The sequence below is a fragment of the Lentinus tigrinus genome, assembly GCF_003813185.1.
Source record: "Lentinus tigrinus ALCF2SS1-7 unplaced genomic scaffold L226scaffold_2, whole genome shotgun sequence".
Taxonomy (NCBI): Eukaryota; Fungi; Basidiomycota; class Agaricomycetes; order Polyporales; family Polyporaceae; genus Lentinus; species Lentinus tigrinus.
The window spans coordinates 1,358,268-1,374,330 of record NW_027137911.1 but is presented as its reverse complement, the minus strand read 5'-3'; the positions used below and the strand labels follow the sequence as shown (position 1 = coordinate 1,374,330).

At 57.9% G+C, this 16,063-nt stretch overlaps 7 protein-coding genes across 7 annotated transcripts; 4 read left to right on the top strand and 3 right to left on the bottom strand.

Annotated features, from left to right (window-relative positions):
- The first annotated feature begins 14 nt into the window (after positions 1 to 14).
- On the top strand, positions 15 to 1,926 carry L226DRAFT_529605 (uncharacterized protein). The gene is made up of 5 exons (XM_067679650.1): positions 15 to 189; positions 244 to 332; positions 401 to 564; positions 634 to 896; positions 1,168 to 1,926. Exons 2-5 carry the CDS (start codon positions 264 to 266, stop codon positions 1,866 to 1,868), a joined length of 1,197 nt encoding a protein of 398 aa, XP_067541740.1. The 5' UTR covers positions 15 to 189; positions 244 to 263; the 3' UTR covers positions 1,869 to 1,926.
- Positions 1,927 to 2,390: 464 nt separating this feature from the next.
- On the top strand, positions 2,391 to 3,985 carry L226DRAFT_565966 (uncharacterized protein; the record flags this gene model as incomplete). The annotated part of the gene is made up of 2 exons (XM_067683841.1): positions 2,391 to 2,662; positions 2,713 to 3,985. 2 exons carry the CDS (start codon positions 2,391 to 2,393, stop codon positions 3,983 to 3,985), a joined length of 1,545 nt encoding a protein of 514 aa, XP_067541739.1.
- Positions 3,986 to 5,169: 1,184 nt separating this feature from the next.
- L226DRAFT_608454 (xylitol dehydrogenase) lies at positions 5,170 to 6,969 on the bottom strand (the record flags this gene model as incomplete). Its single annotated transcript, XM_067685930.1, has 9 exons — positions 5,170 to 5,367; positions 5,445 to 5,531; positions 5,620 to 6,033; positions 6,154 to 6,279; positions 6,358 to 6,458; positions 6,538 to 6,574; positions 6,637 to 6,707; positions 6,760 to 6,810; positions 6,897 to 6,969. 9 exons carry the CDS (start codon positions 6,967 to 6,969, stop codon positions 5,170 to 5,172), a joined length of 1,158 nt encoding a protein of 385 aa, XP_067541738.1.
- Positions 6,970 to 7,322: 353 nt separating this feature from the next.
- Positions 7,323 to 9,475, bottom strand: L226DRAFT_477522 (xylitol dehydrogenase). Its single transcript, XM_067676754.1, has 10 exons — positions 9,420 to 9,475; positions 9,040 to 9,360; positions 8,942 to 8,980; positions 8,814 to 8,884; positions 8,724 to 8,760; positions 8,573 to 8,673; positions 8,394 to 8,519; positions 7,932 to 8,330; positions 7,757 to 7,843; positions 7,323 to 7,685 (listed from the first exon to the last, which is right to left on the bottom strand). Exons 2-10 carry the CDS (start codon positions 9,110 to 9,112, stop codon positions 7,488 to 7,490), a joined length of 1,131 nt encoding a protein of 376 aa, XP_067541737.1. The 5' UTR covers positions 9,113 to 9,360; positions 9,420 to 9,475; the 3' UTR covers positions 7,323 to 7,487.
- Positions 9,476 to 9,653: 178 nt separating this feature from the next.
- Positions 9,654 to 10,027, top strand: L226DRAFT_131226 (uncharacterized protein). The gene is made up of 2 exons (XM_067672262.1): positions 9,654 to 9,820; positions 9,881 to 10,027. The coding sequence occupies exons 1-2, from the start codon at positions 9,726 to 9,728 to the stop codon at positions 9,987 to 9,989; spliced, it is 204 nt and encodes a 67-aa protein (XP_067541736.1). The 5' UTR covers positions 9,654 to 9,725; the 3' UTR covers positions 9,990 to 10,027.
- Positions 10,028 to 10,138: 111 nt separating this feature from the next.
- Positions 10,139 to 12,665, top strand: L226DRAFT_519146 (5-methyltetrahydropteroyltriglutamate-homocysteine S-methyltransferase; the record flags this gene model as incomplete). Its single annotated transcript, XM_067678572.1, has 5 exons — positions 10,139 to 10,175; positions 10,238 to 10,379; positions 10,440 to 10,607; positions 10,660 to 11,886; positions 11,942 to 12,665. The coding sequence occupies 5 exons, from the start codon at positions 10,139 to 10,141 to the stop codon at positions 12,663 to 12,665; spliced, it is 2,298 nt and encodes a 765-aa protein (XP_067541735.1).
- Positions 12,666 to 13,159: 494 nt separating this feature from the next.
- L226DRAFT_131164 (uncharacterized protein) lies at positions 13,160 to 16,063 on the bottom strand. Its single transcript, XM_067672261.1, has 13 exons — positions 15,906 to 16,063; positions 15,386 to 15,815; positions 15,270 to 15,324; positions 14,985 to 15,210; positions 14,895 to 14,925; positions 14,740 to 14,844; positions 14,629 to 14,685; positions 14,413 to 14,571; positions 14,295 to 14,356; positions 14,217 to 14,230; positions 14,076 to 14,159; positions 13,965 to 14,013; positions 13,160 to 13,900 (listed from the first exon to the last, which is right to left on the bottom strand). Exons 1-13 carry the CDS (start codon positions 15,927 to 15,929, stop codon positions 13,457 to 13,459), a joined length of 1,740 nt encoding a protein of 579 aa, XP_067541734.1. The 5' UTR covers positions 15,930 to 16,063; the 3' UTR covers positions 13,160 to 13,456.

Here is a 16,063-nt window from a genome sequence, read left to right as displayed (position 1 = left end):
CAGCACCTTTGTCTCGACCACCACCTCCCACGACTTGACTGATTATCATTTCCTCTGCTCCGCAAAGCCTTCGATTCTTCCGATAGTACTGTCATCGCGGTTGGTGAGTGGCACTATCTTGTTGCTCCTAACTTTGTTGTCTAGCGTTCCGGGTATCATACCCAGACTGTGGCGTGTACGCGTATCCATGTGCGTTTGTCCTGGTAGCTCGCATCTCGTCCTGTCGATCCAAATATGATACAGAGCGATCATTTTATACGACCATGGCTGTCGCGCCGTATGACAATACGGTCGAACAGCTGTATAATGCCGCGAGAGATGTGGAAATGCAGGTGCGCCACCCCTCCGTCATGACCAGGGCGTCTTCTCGGTCTAACATGACATGCTCAAACCCTCATAGGATGCGTTTCCTATCGCACAACAATCATTCCTCTACGTCGTACTCGATACGAACGTACTCATCGACTACTGTGGCATCATCGAGCAGTTCTGTGAAGACGTCGAGCGCGTCAAATATCCAATCATGATCATTATACCGAGTGCTGTGCTGAGCGAGCTAGATGGGTACGTACGTCTCGGCAAACTTCAAGGTCGATGCGTTCTGAATGCATACAATATTCCCATATTGCACAGATTGAAGAACCGCGAGGAGCTGCAGTGGTTTGCACGTCAGGCGACCACATGGCTTCTGAAGAAGGTCAAGGAGAAGACGACTGTCAAGCTCCAAGCCGTCAAGGAGACGCAGAGCCCTGGTGCGCGCGTAGAGTCAGATGGTCCTCGCAAGAACGACCTCTCTATCCGGGATTGCGGTTTATACTTCGCGGATAAGTCCCGCGGGTATGGCGCGCTCATGATCACCATGGACAATAACCTATGCCTGGAGTTTCAGAAGGAAGGTTCGTCGTTTTCCATTTGTCGAAACTCGCATGATTTCTCGCCGTACGGAGCGAGGTCTTCCCGCCGTCGGGCTCGGTAATCCAATGCTCAATGACGTGTCGGTATGCGCGCCGAGTCGCAAGGGCGTCATCCTGTCTGCGTGCTTGCCCTCTTATGCGGCTCGGAGAGCTGCAGCAGCGTCAATGATCTTGACTCGTCGGTCTCGTCCCCGGATGATTTTCGTATTTTTGCTGACTTAACTAACGGTGGCGGTGTTCGTGTCTACCTCAGGTCTCGAGACGTGCATGCCTCCGCGGCGCAGCTGGTCGAGTCGCCTTCTTGCGCAGCACCTTCCTGTGCAAGGAGTAGATCTCACGCAGTTCCGCGATCGAGAAGCGTTTCCGCGCTATCGCCCATCGAGGACGAGCGAGTCTAAAGACCCCAAAGTCAAGAAGCGGCTAGCGCAGACCGAAGGCCCTGCATCGACACACTTGGCGATTGCAGATGACGAGGACATGATGGACATCGACGGAGACGAGAAGAAGACTCCTGCTGAGACGGAAGAATACGTCCCCCTACATGCTCGCGACTCTCTGCACGCCCAGATGGCCGAGCACTTCACACTCGTACTCAAGGACCTCGCCTACCGCGTCCATATGGAGTATCGCGATAGCCTGGCTGTAGCGAACTCGGCGCACGCTCCGGCGTACCGGAGGATTGAACTACCGAGATGGACAGCTGGGCTGTGCCTCTCCTATCTGCAGTCAAAGAGGGCGTTCCAGTACGAAGTCTGGATGGCGAGTTTCTTTGTGAGGCGCGGGGAGAGTGGTTGGCGCAGAGGTCAGGACTGGTCGCCTGCTATGTGGGCGAAGGCGTTGGACATGCTGGAGGAGGTGGGGAGAAAGTTTGACGACGGGGCGCTGTTGAGTTCTATAGCCGCAGTTCGTCCCCATGTACGAGAGGTGTGGGATGCGAAGCTGGCCCCAAACTGACGTTGCATTCACTCGGATGAGCTCGTGGTTGTGCTAGGATTATGATTTGTGCTGCGGATGCGGATGTGGTATGACAGCCCGGACGGAGCGGTGCTCTCTGCAGCCGGGACAGCTGGTGGGAGACGCTTCCATTTCCAAGGAAAGACGCGCGGTGGATCAAGATCTCGGACTGCCGAGGCGCGCGTAAGCGCCGGCTAGAAGCGACGCGTCGGATGCCAACAGCTCAAATCACCACCGCCCGCCGGTTTTTTTCTTGGGGCCGTGGCTGACGACGACGACGGCGAGAAATACAGAATTTGAGGCCTCGTTGGAGTGCAGTGGGCTCGAGGAGGCCCGAATGAAATCATGGTGGGACAGCCTCTGACGGACTGCGGGGCGGAGCCAAAAAGGGATGCTGCGAGTGCGCTCAGACATCGAGTTGTGCCTGGCAGGTCCGGCAGTCCCACCAGAAACCATACAGTCCACTCCTTCTTAGTCCAACTACCGTCCCCTCCTTCCTCCCCCCTCCTCCCTTCCGCCCTCATGTTTCGACGACGGACCGTGTACGTCTTCCTGTGCTTACTGGCCACCGTGCTCGTCGGCACCGTCGTCGTCCTCTCGTCTATCTCCTACTACCTCTCTATCGATTACCCGGCCTATATCACCGAAGAGGAGGTCAACATCGTCCTCAACGACACTCACCATGCTCTCCCCGAGCGTGTACCACGAATCATCCACCAGACATGGAAGTCGGAGACCCTACCAGCCAAGTGGGCCAACGTCTCCCAGGGCTGTCGCGATATGATGCCGGACTAGTGCGTACTCCCCATTCTACCTCCCCAAACATGCCCTCACAGCCCACCAGTGAGTACAAGCTCTGGACAGACGCAAGTGCTCGCGAGTTCATTGCCGACCATTACGACTGGTTCCTTGATACCTTCGACGCGTATACCTACCCCATCCAGCGCGCCGACGCCATCCGCTACTTCGTCCTTCACTACTACGGTGGCGTGTACATCGATCTCGACATGGGCTGCCTCCGCCGGATGGATCCCCTGTTGGTTCATCCTATCATCCTCCCGAGGACGATACCTGTCGGCGTGTCCAACGACCTCATGTTCGCCGAGAAGGGCCACCCGTTCATCGCTCAGACGATTCACAACCTCATGAAGTTCGACTACAACTGGGTACTCAACTATCCTACCGTCATGTTCTCTACGGGCCCCATGTTCCTTTCCGCTCAATATGGTGCATGGACGTCAGCCCATCCCCCGACCCCTGAGTACCCTGGCGGCGAGGTTCGCATCCTCCCCAAGTCCCTCTACGGCAAGAACGCGAAGCCGGGCGAGGCGCCCCACTCGTTCTTTTCCCACTACTATGGCAGCAGTTGGCACGCCGATGATGCTGCCTTCATCGGCTTCCTGGGCAAGTGGGGCAAGGTTTTGATGTGGATTGGGTTGGTTGTCCTTGTCGGCGGCCTGATTCGGATGGCGCTTGCACCAAGCCAGAAGTCTCGTATGCCGCGCATCGCCGGGTACGAAGTTCTCATGCCACGCTGGGTGCAGAAGAACGGTCGGTGGTACCTCGACCTTGGTTGGTTCGCTCTGCCGGCCTCGGGCATCACCTCCCATCCGCCTTCACCCATCGCGCTGCCGAGTGAGAGCATTTCGGACGAGGAGGATGTACAGCTCCTTCCATTGTACGACTCCTCACGGTCTGCCTCCCCCGCGCCCTCCGACTTCTCGGGTGTGGATACCCCTACCAATCCCGGTGGTTCCATGCTCGACCGTGTTAGGCGCGCTGGTAATCACGTTATGAATTCCGTGTTTGGTCCGGAACAACCCCCTTCGACCCCCTCTCGCTCACGCCGACGCAGGCTACGTCAACGTGGGGTCCTCTTCTTCCTCCCCGCCTTCCTCACTCCCGACCAAACCGACATCGACGCCGTTCCCTTTACGCCGCACGCGCGAAGCTCGTCGTACGCACGTCCTCGCGCCGACAACCTGTCGTCATCTTCGCTGCCACCGGAGAAGCAACGATACGCGGCGGATCTGGCGCGTGCGGGGCTGATTCCTCCTCTCGACCATGAGCGCACAGGGAGCTCGTCCTCCGAGAGTTCGTCATCCACTATGTGTTAACGAATACTCCGGGCTGCGGCGCGCTAGGCGGTGCGAATGCCCGTTGTATACGGCATGGGAGGACGGCGTGTGGCGTTGTTGGACGTCATGTCATTCTCCGTGTTCATATCACGAGGTGGGAAACAGACTGCGGGCAACGTTGGGCAACTGTATCCACAACTGTGTGGAGCAGCCCCTGCTCATCCGGAGCTCCAAAGGTTGACGGGTTGTGGACGATCATACTCCTTCTCTCCCTACACACGACACACACCGTGCGGTAGGAGGGCGCACGGGTACGGGTATACCATTCCCTCCTCCAGTACCATTACGATTACTCGCCGCGGCGCACTTTTGTCGGCAGAGCTACACAGGATCGGTGCGGTGGTCCGACACGATACCGGACGCCAACTGTGGACATTCAGATAGACTTGCGCTATCCTGCTGTCCGCCGCGCCCCTCGAACCTTCCGTGGTTCGATGGCGTGTTCCGTGGGGCTCCCATGGATGCTATTCTCAGCCCTGAACGCATGCACGTTCACGTCGGATCGCCGCTCCCGACCCGTCCAACGCCACCCCCATTCCTTTCTCTTCTGTGTGCCCCGTGGTTGCGACAGACGCTTTTGTTTGTTCACGCGTATCTGTTTCTGTCCCTGTCGATTATCTGCTATCGCGTCCCTGCCCTGATTCGAGTTTCGGACCATAAACGCGGCTTGTCGCTGGCGACTGGCCCGCCAATACAGTTACTGTAGTCTCCGTGGCATGCTTTGGGCTTCGGCGTAGCAGAGTGAGTACATAGTCGGTGTATGGTACTGGATAGACATTTTAGAATCAAAACATAGTTCACGTACACGCATATACAGACATTTATATCTACTCTATTCTTGCTTTTAACCTTTGTATCCTCAAGAGCTGGGCCCCAGAGGCACCACAGCATCGCGTCATGACATGCAGACTGTTGGCGCATCCAATGCGATCTCGTACGTCTGCCGGCTCAAGATACGCCGTTAACGTTCAAACTTGATGTTGCCTGAGTGGGGTGCAAGTTTGTAACCCTGACCTTGTGATTGGTACTTTTCTTATCGTGACTTCAGACAGCCATCGCCCTCTCAGCTGCTTTTGAGCTATCGGATATGAGAGTGGACAACTGTACTCTACACAGACACTTGTTATAACTGCTCACCAAGTCTACAGACAGCCCTCTCAGGACTACATGAGGTCTACAGGAGAGACGTCGGGCCCGGAGATGATGACCTTAATGACCGGCTTGCCATCCTCGCTCTTACCCGTGCGCACTGCCTCGAACGCCCGAGCAGCCTCGTTGAAGCTGTATCGGTGCGTTACTAGCGGCGCGAGGTCGATCTTGCCCTGGCGCACCAACGCCATCGCGAGCTGGTAGTCACCGGGCTGCGAAGGAGAGAGAGTGTGTGTGAGATGTGAGTACAAATCGTGATATCCACTAAGCCTGGAAGGATGAGACTTACGCCGTAACGGAAGGAGCCTTTATAAACGAGCTCCTTGGCGAGGAGATACAATGCTGGAATCTGGGCGCCGACCCCGCCTATACCGACCTGCCACGCCGTGACGCAAGGTAAGCCAGGTTGGCATGCTGCTGCTGACCAGGAGGAATAGGACGAAGGGAGAGCCCTGCAGGCTCACCTGGACAAACGTCCCTCCATGCTTCACCACCAAGAGACCAGTCTGAATGGCGACCTCCGCCCCCGACGCGTCGACGGCGAGGTCGATCCCGGACGGCCCCCGCTCCCCAATCCCGAGCTGCACCATCATCGCCCGCGCGTTGCGCAGCGAGTACGCAAGGGTCCCTTCCGGATGGTCGCCGTCGCGCATCTCAGGCTCCAGCGGGGCGTACGTCTCCGTGGCGGCGTACTCCTGCGCGAACGCGAGCCGCGCGGGCACGACGTCGACGGCGACGACGCGGGACGCGCCGAGGGCCCGCGCGACGGCCATGCAGAGCAGGCCGACGGGGCCTGCGCCGAAGACGGCGACGGATTGGGTCGCGCGGAGCTGGGAGATGGTCGCGATGGCGTGGACGGCGACGGAGAGGGGCTCCATCTGGTGTCCGTGCCGTCGGCGCGTGTGTGGTTAATATTGAATATTGATATTGATATTGGATGGGGGGTGCACTGGGAGTCGACACGAGGAACGGGAACGGGGGCAGATCTAGAGGCTCACCAGTGCGCCGTCCTCGAGCGTGAGGTGGTCGGGGAGCTTGTAGCAGAGATCGGCGGGGAGGGCGTAGTACCACGACAGGGTGCCGTCGTGCGGCGGTGTGGCGGCGAACTTCATCTCAGGACAGAGCTGCAGTACATAGCATGGCATGTGTGAGACTGGTGATGCGCGTGGTGGTTAAGTGCTACCAAGACACCCGTGACGGACCTCATACCGACCGCGTTTGCAGTCGTCGCAGACACGGCAGGTCGCGCCAGGCTCCATTGCGACGCGGTCGCCCTCCTTGAGGGTCTTGACCTTTTGGCCCACTGGAGCGGGCGTTGGTCAACTCGCGTTCCTTGCCTTTGCGAATGCCAGAGCATTCATATAGCAGATGATATGCGATACCTTTGCAGACGACCCCAGCAGACTCATGGCCAAGCACCTACATAGATCATCGTGAGGTGAGCACACCGAACTGGCTACCCATTCAAAGCAGGGGCGTACCATGGGCTTCTCGACAGCGACGGGACCAATGTGGCCGTCGACGAAGAAGTGCACGTCGGAGCCACATATACCTGGAGGGCGAGGTGCGCCTGCCAGTGAGCGTAGCATGATGCTATGAGTAACTGAGGAACCTGCCAGTCTTCTTCACCGCGATCAGCACCTCGTCGTCCTTGACTGCGAAAAGCGTTCCGAGGTGGCAGTCAGCGTAACAGTATGACTGACGTCATGGGAGTTGAGAGAGAGGAGGGAGAGAGACATACTTTCGGGGATGCGCCTGTCTTCGAACACAGCGTCCTGCACCGTGCGGAGGACAAAGGAAGGATTGTCAGACATCTCGGTAAGTGTTCAAGTGAGAGGAGTTCGCATGGCGCAGGATAGCATGTTACGCGGGGGGCGACCCCTTGACAAGGTTAGTCAGATCGGGCCGTGCAACGCTGAGCCAAATGCTCATCTGACCGGACGATCATACGACGGGCCACTAGTATGCGATACATCGTCGACTGATCACTGGAGCAATTGTTCCCAGGCGGTGGTTTCAGCACTACATAAGCCTGACTGCGCATACGTAACTAGAGCATTGGTGTCGGATATTAGTGCTGCAACAACTTTAGGCAACAATGGAGGACTCACCCACTTCCTAGTACTGTCGGGAGCATCTTCACACCTGCGTAGGACGCAAGGACGACATGGTATCACCTAGTATATTGCTTTCGCGACTAGTACAAGCTGCCCATTACCGACTGCAGCAGCCAACAGTTTCCCAAAGATACTATACATCTGCCTTTTTTTTCCTTCCGAGGATTCCGTTCCCGCTGAAAGATGGCATCGTACACCACGCCTGAAGCGCACGGCTAGAGAAGATCGTCGGGAGAGACGTCGGGCCCAGAGATGACCGCCTTGATGACCGGCTTGCCGTCCTCGCTCTTGCCGTTGCGCGTGACCTGGAAGGCCTGCACGGCCTGGTCGAAGCTGAAGCGGTGCGTGACGAGCGGCTTGAGGTCGATCTTGCCCTGGCTCACGAGTGCGATCGCGAGCTGGTAGTCGCCGGGCTGTAGGGTCGAAGGAGAGGCGTGAGTGCGCGAGATCTGGGGCACGGCTATAAGGGCAGCAGAGGACTCACGCCGTAGCGGAAGGAGCCCTTGAAGTTGATCTCCTTGACGAGGAGGGTCGTTATTGGGATCTGGACCTCGGCCTGGCCCATACCGACCTGCAAGATGCGCGACCGGGAGCAGTGAGCATTTTTGCCTCCATTCGGTGACCCAAGCGAGCCAGGAATAGTGCAGAAGTGTGCGTACCTGGGTGAAGCTCCCTCCGTGCTTCGCGATCAAAATACCGGTCTGGATGGAGACCTCCGCCCCAGAGGCCTCGACGACGAGGTCGACGCCAGACGGGCCGCGCTCCTCGATGCCGAGCTGCTGCATGAGCATCTTGGCGTTGCGCTGCGAGTACGCGATGCGGGACTCGCCCTCCTGGGGCTTCGGCGGGGTATAGGTCTCCGTCGCGGCGTACTTCTTCGCGAACTCCAGACGAGAGGGCACGATGTCGACGGCGATGACGCGGGACGCACCGAGGGCGCGCGCGACGGCCATACAGAGAAGACCGACGGGGCCGGCACCGAAGACGACGACGGACTGGTTTGCACGGAGCTGGGAGATGTTCGCAACTGAATGGACGGCGACGGAAAGGGGCTCCATCTGCGCACGTGGGTTCAGTTATTTGGAGAAGCACAGAAGCGGGATTGGGATGGAAGAACTGACCATTGCGCCATCCTCGAGCGTGAGGTTGTCCGGGAGCTTGTAGCAGAGGTCGGCGGGAATGGGGTAGTAACGTGCGAGGGTGCCGTCGTACGGGGGCGTGGCAGCAAAGATAATCTCAGGGCAAAGCTAGGAGGACTGCGTGAGACTAGTGCTACACGCAAGGCTTGAGTACGAATTACCTCGTACCGGCCGCGTTTGCAGTCGTCGCAGACACGGCAAGTTGCGCCGGGTTCCATCGCGACACGGTCACCCTCTTTAAGTTTCTTGACGTTCTTGCCGACTGGAGCATTGGTGAGTCTATGCTGGTCGCGTACCAAGATGGACCCGTACCTTTGTAAACAATGCCAGCAGACTCGTGGCCGAGAACCTGTACGAGTGTGTGAATCATCAGATCCGGATTCACATCGGGATGGCACATACCATGGGCTTCTCGACAATGAAGTCGCCGATGCGGCCAGCGACGAGGTAGTGCACATCGGAACCGCAAATGCCTGACGAGGGGGTGAGGGAGAGCACTTGGGAAAGTGAATACTATCGTGGGGACGTACCGGTCTTCTTGACTGCGACGAGAACCTCGTCGTCCTTGACTTCACAGAGAGGATGAGCGCTGGGATCGACGTCATGATGATGGGAAGGCCGGACGCACTGTCGGGGATGGGCCTCTCCTCGTAGACGACATCTTCGACCTTGCGGAGGACAAACGAGGGGTTGTTAGACATGTTGAGGGCGAGTTAGGGGAGAAAGGAGGATTGTCGGACGACTGAGAGTCGCAGTGCGGGGATGGGGGTATTTGAAGGAGAGTGCGGGGTGCACCGGACCGGAGCAGGGACTGCCTGGGCCGTGCTCATCTGACTGAGGGGCGGAGCGGCAGAACGATGGGATGGTCGATAGCGATAATGCTCGGCACCAGTTCATGCATCCTTGTGGGCCTCTCTCCCAGTCCGCTCGACGACCTCACTGAGACCTTCTGTAGACGACACCAGCCAATCATCAATGAACGATTCCCGCATATGGTTAGACACCTGCCTGAACTGGCAATGACTGCATCCCAGCGCATGCGGAGGGTCTCGGCCGTCGACGCGGAAAGCGCGGGGTAGTCGACTCGGACTCGACAGTCGAGTCGTTCAGCAGAACCGTCGCGAAGGGAGAGAGAGGGGTGATAATCATAGGTGCTAGTAGTAGATGTCTGTCATAGCGAAGGCTATCACTGCAAACGTGGCATCGCGCGTTTCTTCGCACCCCACAGCCATGGCTCTCTCAGAATCGTGCAATCCGTGTCCACGCTGCGACGTGTCACGCTCCGAGCGGCCTCTGCGAGCAACATACCGAACAATGTATGCCCAGCAAGCACGGACGATATACCTGTGTATGCCTGTGACAGATCCCGAGGGAGAAAACATCCGAGAATGGCAGGAGTCTCATACGCTGTATGATGTTTCTCCCTTTGTTCGCTAGTTCGATGGAGGTTTGAACGTGGCCCCAAGCAGCTCGCCAGCCAGTCTGCAGCTATTCCCCGCTGATTCCGTCAAGATGCCTCGCCCCAGACGCGTTGCTCGCATGCCTCACAGAACATCGATAAAGCCCAAGATTGCCTGATTGAGCCCCAAGACCGCTCATTTATGTAATTCCAGGCGCTCACGCCATACCTGCAAAATTCCTCAAATACCCCTGCCATTTCCTCAAATTCGCTCCATCCCCCCTCTCCTCCTCCCACCATCCTCCCCACACGCCTTCCATTCTTCACAATGGTTCTCTCCAGCGTTCTCGGCTTCCCTCGCATCGGTATGTCTTCCATAGCCCAGTTCAAATCGCCCTCAACGATCCTTACACTTTCTTGATCGCAGGTGCTAACCGTGAGGTGAAAAAGGCTGTCGAGGCTTACTGGGCAGGGAAGCTCTCCGCCGACGAGCTTACCAAGGCTGCTGCCGATGTCAAGAAGGCTAGCTGGCTTAGCCTCAAGGAGCGCGGTGTGGATGTCATCCCCAGGTCCGTCCCAGTGATGTTAAGCCCCTTTGGACCCTGGAACTGATTCGCTTTCCAATTCAGCGGTGACTTCACCCTCTACGACCACATCCTTGACCACTCTGCCGCGTTCAACGTCATCCCCAAGCGTTACCTTGGCAAGGGTCTCTCTCCCCTCGACGTCTACTTCGCTATGGGCCGTGGTCGCCAGACTGAGGGCGTCGATGTCCCCGCCTCTGAGATGAAGAAATGGTAGGATCTCATCGCACTGCGCAGATAACTAGCTTCTGATTGACGCGCATAGGTTTGACTCCAACTACCACTTCGTCGTCCCGGAGTTCTCCGAGGAGACTGAGTTCAAGCTCAACTTCAACAAGGCCCTCGAGGAGTACAACGAGGCCAAGGCCCTCGGTATCACCACACGCCCCGTCGTCGTTGGTCCTGTCACTTTCCTCGCTCTCGGCAAGGCCGCCAAGGAGGCTCGTGCCGGCTTCGAGCCCATCTCTCTCCTTGCCCAGCTCCTTCCTATCTACAAGCAGCTCCTCGCTGACCTCAAGGCGGCTGGTGTCGAGTCCGTCCAGATCGACGAGCCTGTCCTCGTCCTTGACTCTGCTTCGCTCTACGAGAAGCAGTTCGCTCAGGCTTACGCTGAGCTTGCTCCTGTCTCCCCCAAGCTTGTCCTCACGACCTACTATGGCCGTCTTGCCTCGAACTTGGCGTTCGCTGCCAAGCTCCCCGTTGCTGGTCTCCACATCGACCTGGACCGTGCCCCTGCTCAGCTCGACGAGGTCGTTGCTGCCTTGAAGCCTACCAGCCTCGTTCTCTCCCTCGGTCTCGTCTCTGGCCGTAACATCTGGAAGACCGACATCCAGGCTGCGCTCAAGTTGGCGCAGAAGGCCGCGGACATCCTCGGCAAGGAGCGCATCGTCATCGCCACCTCTTCGTCCCTCCTTCACACGCCGGTCACCTTGGCGTCGGAGAACAAGCTCACTCCCGAGCAGAAGGACTGGTTCGCCTTCGCCCTTGAGAAGGCTGCTGAGGTCGCCGTCATCGCTTCCGTTCTCTCCGGCTCTCAGGACCCCAAGGTCGCTGAGGCTGTCGAGGCCAACCGCGTGTCGATAGCCAAGCGTCGTGAATTTGAGCACAACTCGGACGCGACCGTCCGCAACCGTGTCGCTGCGATCACCCCCGACATGCTCGAGCGCAAGAACCCCTTCTCTGTGCGCAAGGAGATCCAGCAGAAGCAGCTGCAGCTCCCCAAGTTCCCCACCACTACCATCGGCTCCTTCCCCCAGACCAAGGAGATCCGTCAGGCTCGTGCTAAGCTTGGCAAGAAGGAGATCACCGAGGCTGAGTACGAGAAGTTCATCGAGAAGGAGATCGAGAACGTCGTTCGCTTCCAGGAGCGCATTGGCCTCGACCTCCTTGTCCACGGTGAGCCTGAGCGCAACGACATGGTCCAGTACTTCGGCGAGCGGTTGGACGGCTTCGTCTTCACCCAGAACGGTTGGGTCCAGAGCTATGGTTCTCGGTTAGTACCTAAATCCCATGTTCTTATTCACATGTGTCTTATGGCCTTCTTTCAGTTACGTCCGCCCTCCGATCATCGTTTCGGACGTCAGCCGCCCCAAGCCCATCACCGTCCGCTGGAGCAGCTTCGCGCAGAGCCTTACGAGCAAGCCCATGAAGGGTATGCTTACTGGCCCTGTCACCATCCTCAACTGGTCGTTCCCCCGTGCGGATGTCTCCCGTGAGCTCCAGTGCAAGCAGCTTGCGCTCGCTCTCCGTGACGAGGTCATCGACCTCGAGAAGGCCGGCATCAAGGCCGTCCAGGTCGACGAGCCCGCTCTTCGTGAGGGTCTCCCTCTCCGCAAGGCCGACTGGCAGGCGTACCTCGACTGGGCTCTCCCCTCGTTCAAGCTCGCCACCGCCGGTGTCACGGACGCGCTCCAGACGCACTCCCACTTCTGCTACTCCGACTTCGACGACATCTTCCCCTCCATCCAGGCGCTTGATGCCGACGTCATCTCTATCGAGGCGTCGAAGAGCGACTTGAAGCTGCTCAACACCTTCAAGCACTACGGCTACTCGAACCAGATCGGCCCCGGTGTCTACGACATCCACTCGCCCCGTGTCCCCTCGGAGGAGGAGATCAAGGAGCGCATCGCGGCGATGCTCACGACCCTCCCGGCCGACCTCCTCGTCGTCAACCCTGACTGCGGTCTCAAGACCCGCGGCTGGGCCGAGACGGAGGCGTCGCTCGTGAACCTCGTCAACGCCGCCCGCTGGGCGCGCCAGACCTACGCGTAAACGTGCGCGTGTGCTCTTGCGCTTCAACAGCGCCCGCGTTACGGTCTTCAACGGTAACTTATCAGCACACTCTCAACGAGGTGTCCTGTCGGATCGGCCCAATTGTTGTGCAGTGCTGTGGCGGATAAGCAGAAAACGTGTAGCCGTGTGGGTGCGCGGCGTCGGCCACCGGTCTCTCCTCCTTGCTCGACCCCCAAGGCGATGCGCGTCGTCGCGAGCGACGCCCATCCGTCGGCGTAGGAGACCCGTGTGGAGGCGCACCGAGGGGAGAACATGTCGCGTTCCGACCGTCGGTGACGGCGGCGGGCGGCGGCGGTTTTCGTCTCGTATTGTGGAGATGGTGATGTAGGAGGATAGCTTGGGCGGATTTCAACAATCCTCAAAATGCGCTTTCAACCGGCGCATCGGTGTATACTAATTCACGATCACTCGCATGTATCCGTACGACCCCAATTGATGATCGTTTTGGTGATATAAATCATTGCGGGATGCGTGAGTTTGACATGCGTGTGTATGCGTGTATGATAATGCTGTCAATGCGGGGTTCGGTGGGTAAAGCGGGCAGGCGCAGGACAGGAGCGAATGTAGGAAGAGTGATGGTGTTTCGGTGTGAGACGGGGAGAGTGGTATCGTGAACTAACATGCGAGAACAATAAAGTCATTAGACATGCAATTAGGCATGCATGGGTCCGTCAAACAACAACTCAAAGCGCCAACTTCCCAACGGTGGGTCAGATGAAGTACAAGATGAAGTACAAGGTAAAGGGAAAGTACAAACGAAGTTTGGTATACTAGGACCGCGGAATGTCCTCCGCCGCAGGTATAACCATCTCCTCCGCAAACTGCAGCGACCGACTCGACTGCTGCCGGTCCACCGACATCGCCTGCGGTTGCGTCCGCGTCTGAGCTTGCGACTGCGTCTGGCTAGCGTTTGCTGGCACGACCACGTCCAGCCCCTTCTCCGCGTCCCGCTCAATGACGGGGCTGGCTCCCGGCGCGCTCGCAGCCGTCTCCGTGGACGGCCGCGTCGTCTGCGCCGTGAGCAGATTGTGGTTCTCGTTCGGGTGCTCCGAGACCTCCTCGACGCGGCCGAGCGTGCTGGGAGACGCCTCGCCGGGCACCCTGTGTTCGGGATCCATCGCCAGGGCCATGCGGAGGCGCTCTATGACCTGCTCCGTGCGCCGCGTCTTGCGTCCGCCCCAGTAGATGAGCACGCCGGCGATGATGCCTGCGACCTGTGCGTGTATTCGAGTGTCAGTGAGGGCGCCGTGGAGCAACCATAGAGATTGTTTGACGTACGAATGCTGCCGGGAGCGTGGTTCCTGTGGTCCAGGCGGGACGAGCGAACCTGAAATGTGGCAACATGTGTGAATTGCGGCGCAAGGGAAGCTGAGGAGCCAGTATGCGTACCTGTCGAGGCCCCACATTGTACCGCTGAGCAGGCACTGGAAGAACGAGTTGAGGTCATTGCATACACAGATCCAGAGGGCGAGGCTGCCGAGCCGAGCATTAAGTCAGTGAAGAGCGGAGATGTATGACTTCTAAGCTTACTTGATAGGGAATGCCTGTCAGGAGCGTGAGTACGTCAGAAGAAGAACGTCATTGATCTAGGAGGATGTATTGACTCACTCTATGCGTTTGTGTGCCGTGGGGCCGGTACCAAGTCTGAGATTTCATGAACTGGTGTTGCTCTGTATGAAGAAGGTTAGCAGGACGCAGTTATTCCGAAACAGGGCAAGGTTCGTACGATAGTGAAGGTCTATCTGCTCCTTCTCCGTCAACACTTGAACGTAGTTCGGATCGTAAACAGGGTCGGGGAGGTCATCGGGGTCGTAGAGCTCGGGCAGGCCAGCCTTTATTCGCAGCTTCGCAATTTTGCGTTTGAAATGCCAGATCTTGCATATACCTGCCGAACAGTTTTAGAGGGAGCTTCAAACGCGAACGGTGCACGATGAATTCTTACGGTAGGTGTCCATAACGCGAAAGGGAATGAAGCCGATACTCGTAGCAGTGAAGAGTCCTATGCGTGCTCGTCAGATGCCGCTAGGATGGATGCGTTAAAACTCCAGCCTACCTGTTTCGACTTGTTGGCACAATTCGACCCAGAAACCTTGTGTAATATCGTTGTGTAGATTGATGAACTTCGCAAGAAAGAAAACAATGCCAGTTCCCCAGAAGACTGGATCCATGTCAAGGTCTGACTACAGCAGCGCAAAGGAACCCACTCACCAACAGCGAATCCGTAGATAGCGGTGATGAACTAGAATGTGGCGTCAATGTGAGCACGCACTCGGTGACAGTTGACGCATTGAAACTCACTCCAAGCGGCGTCTTGCAAAACGACCATACTCCACGCATCACCCTCCGGAACTTGTCGCGCTTGCTCAACACATCGTGAACGTGCTGGTCTAGCGCGTCCTCGTGAAGCGGATGCTCGTCCTGAGGGACTTGTCCCTTCTCCACATCGGAGACCTTCTTGCGCTTCTTCTTCCTTAGTCGTGGTAGTACAACAACGGGTTTTCGCGAGTAAAATGACAGTGGTGGTCTGAGTTCGACGCGATACTGATCAGGATCCCCGCATGAACCAATGGTCACACTACTCACATTACAATAGCGTTCATAGCGTTGGTGAGCGTAGATACAGTTGATATCTGGGGGTCTGCAGGGGGGGCGCGTTCATCTCAACAGAGGTCGGGCTAGCCTGGTGGGATCGCACTCACCTATCACGTCTAGATGCTCCACTATATCATCGTTGTGGTGTTCACTCATCGAGTCGTCGTGGTCATACTCGTGGTCGCTCATCTGCTCGAGCGCGAGATTGACCCGGCTGCCCTCAAGCCCTTGGTTATCCTCCACTGGCACACGCAGCTCCGCCTGCTGCCCCTGTACACTATAGGTATCGCCATATCGCTGGACCGCGCCGTGAAGATTGTCGTTGCTATCCCGGAACTGTGAGGGCCCTGCGCCTGGAGTGTCCGGGTCGTTATGTTGGGATGTAGATCCACGGTACGGGCGGCGGGTCGTGGACATGATATGGTCGTACACCTTGCTTGGTGCGCGAGACTTGTCTAAGGCCGGCCGCACCGGAGGAGCAGTCGCCCCACCTCCCGTCCATGTTGGCAGCTTGCGCAGAGGATATCCCTGATCTGACTGGGAGGAGGGCAGGCGGGCGGCGGCGGAGAGGGAGCGGCGACGACCAGTAGTCAGGGGGACATCGTTGAGGTGCTGGTAGCCGCTTACTTTCTTGACATAGATCGACGGCATTCACGAGGACTCGCGTGCAGCCAGGCGGCGGGAGGCAGGGCGAAGAGAACTAGGCGGATGTAAGAGATTGAGGAGACTAAGCGAGAGGAGCAGGCATAGTGGAGTCTGGAGCAGAAAACACATGAAGTCATCCA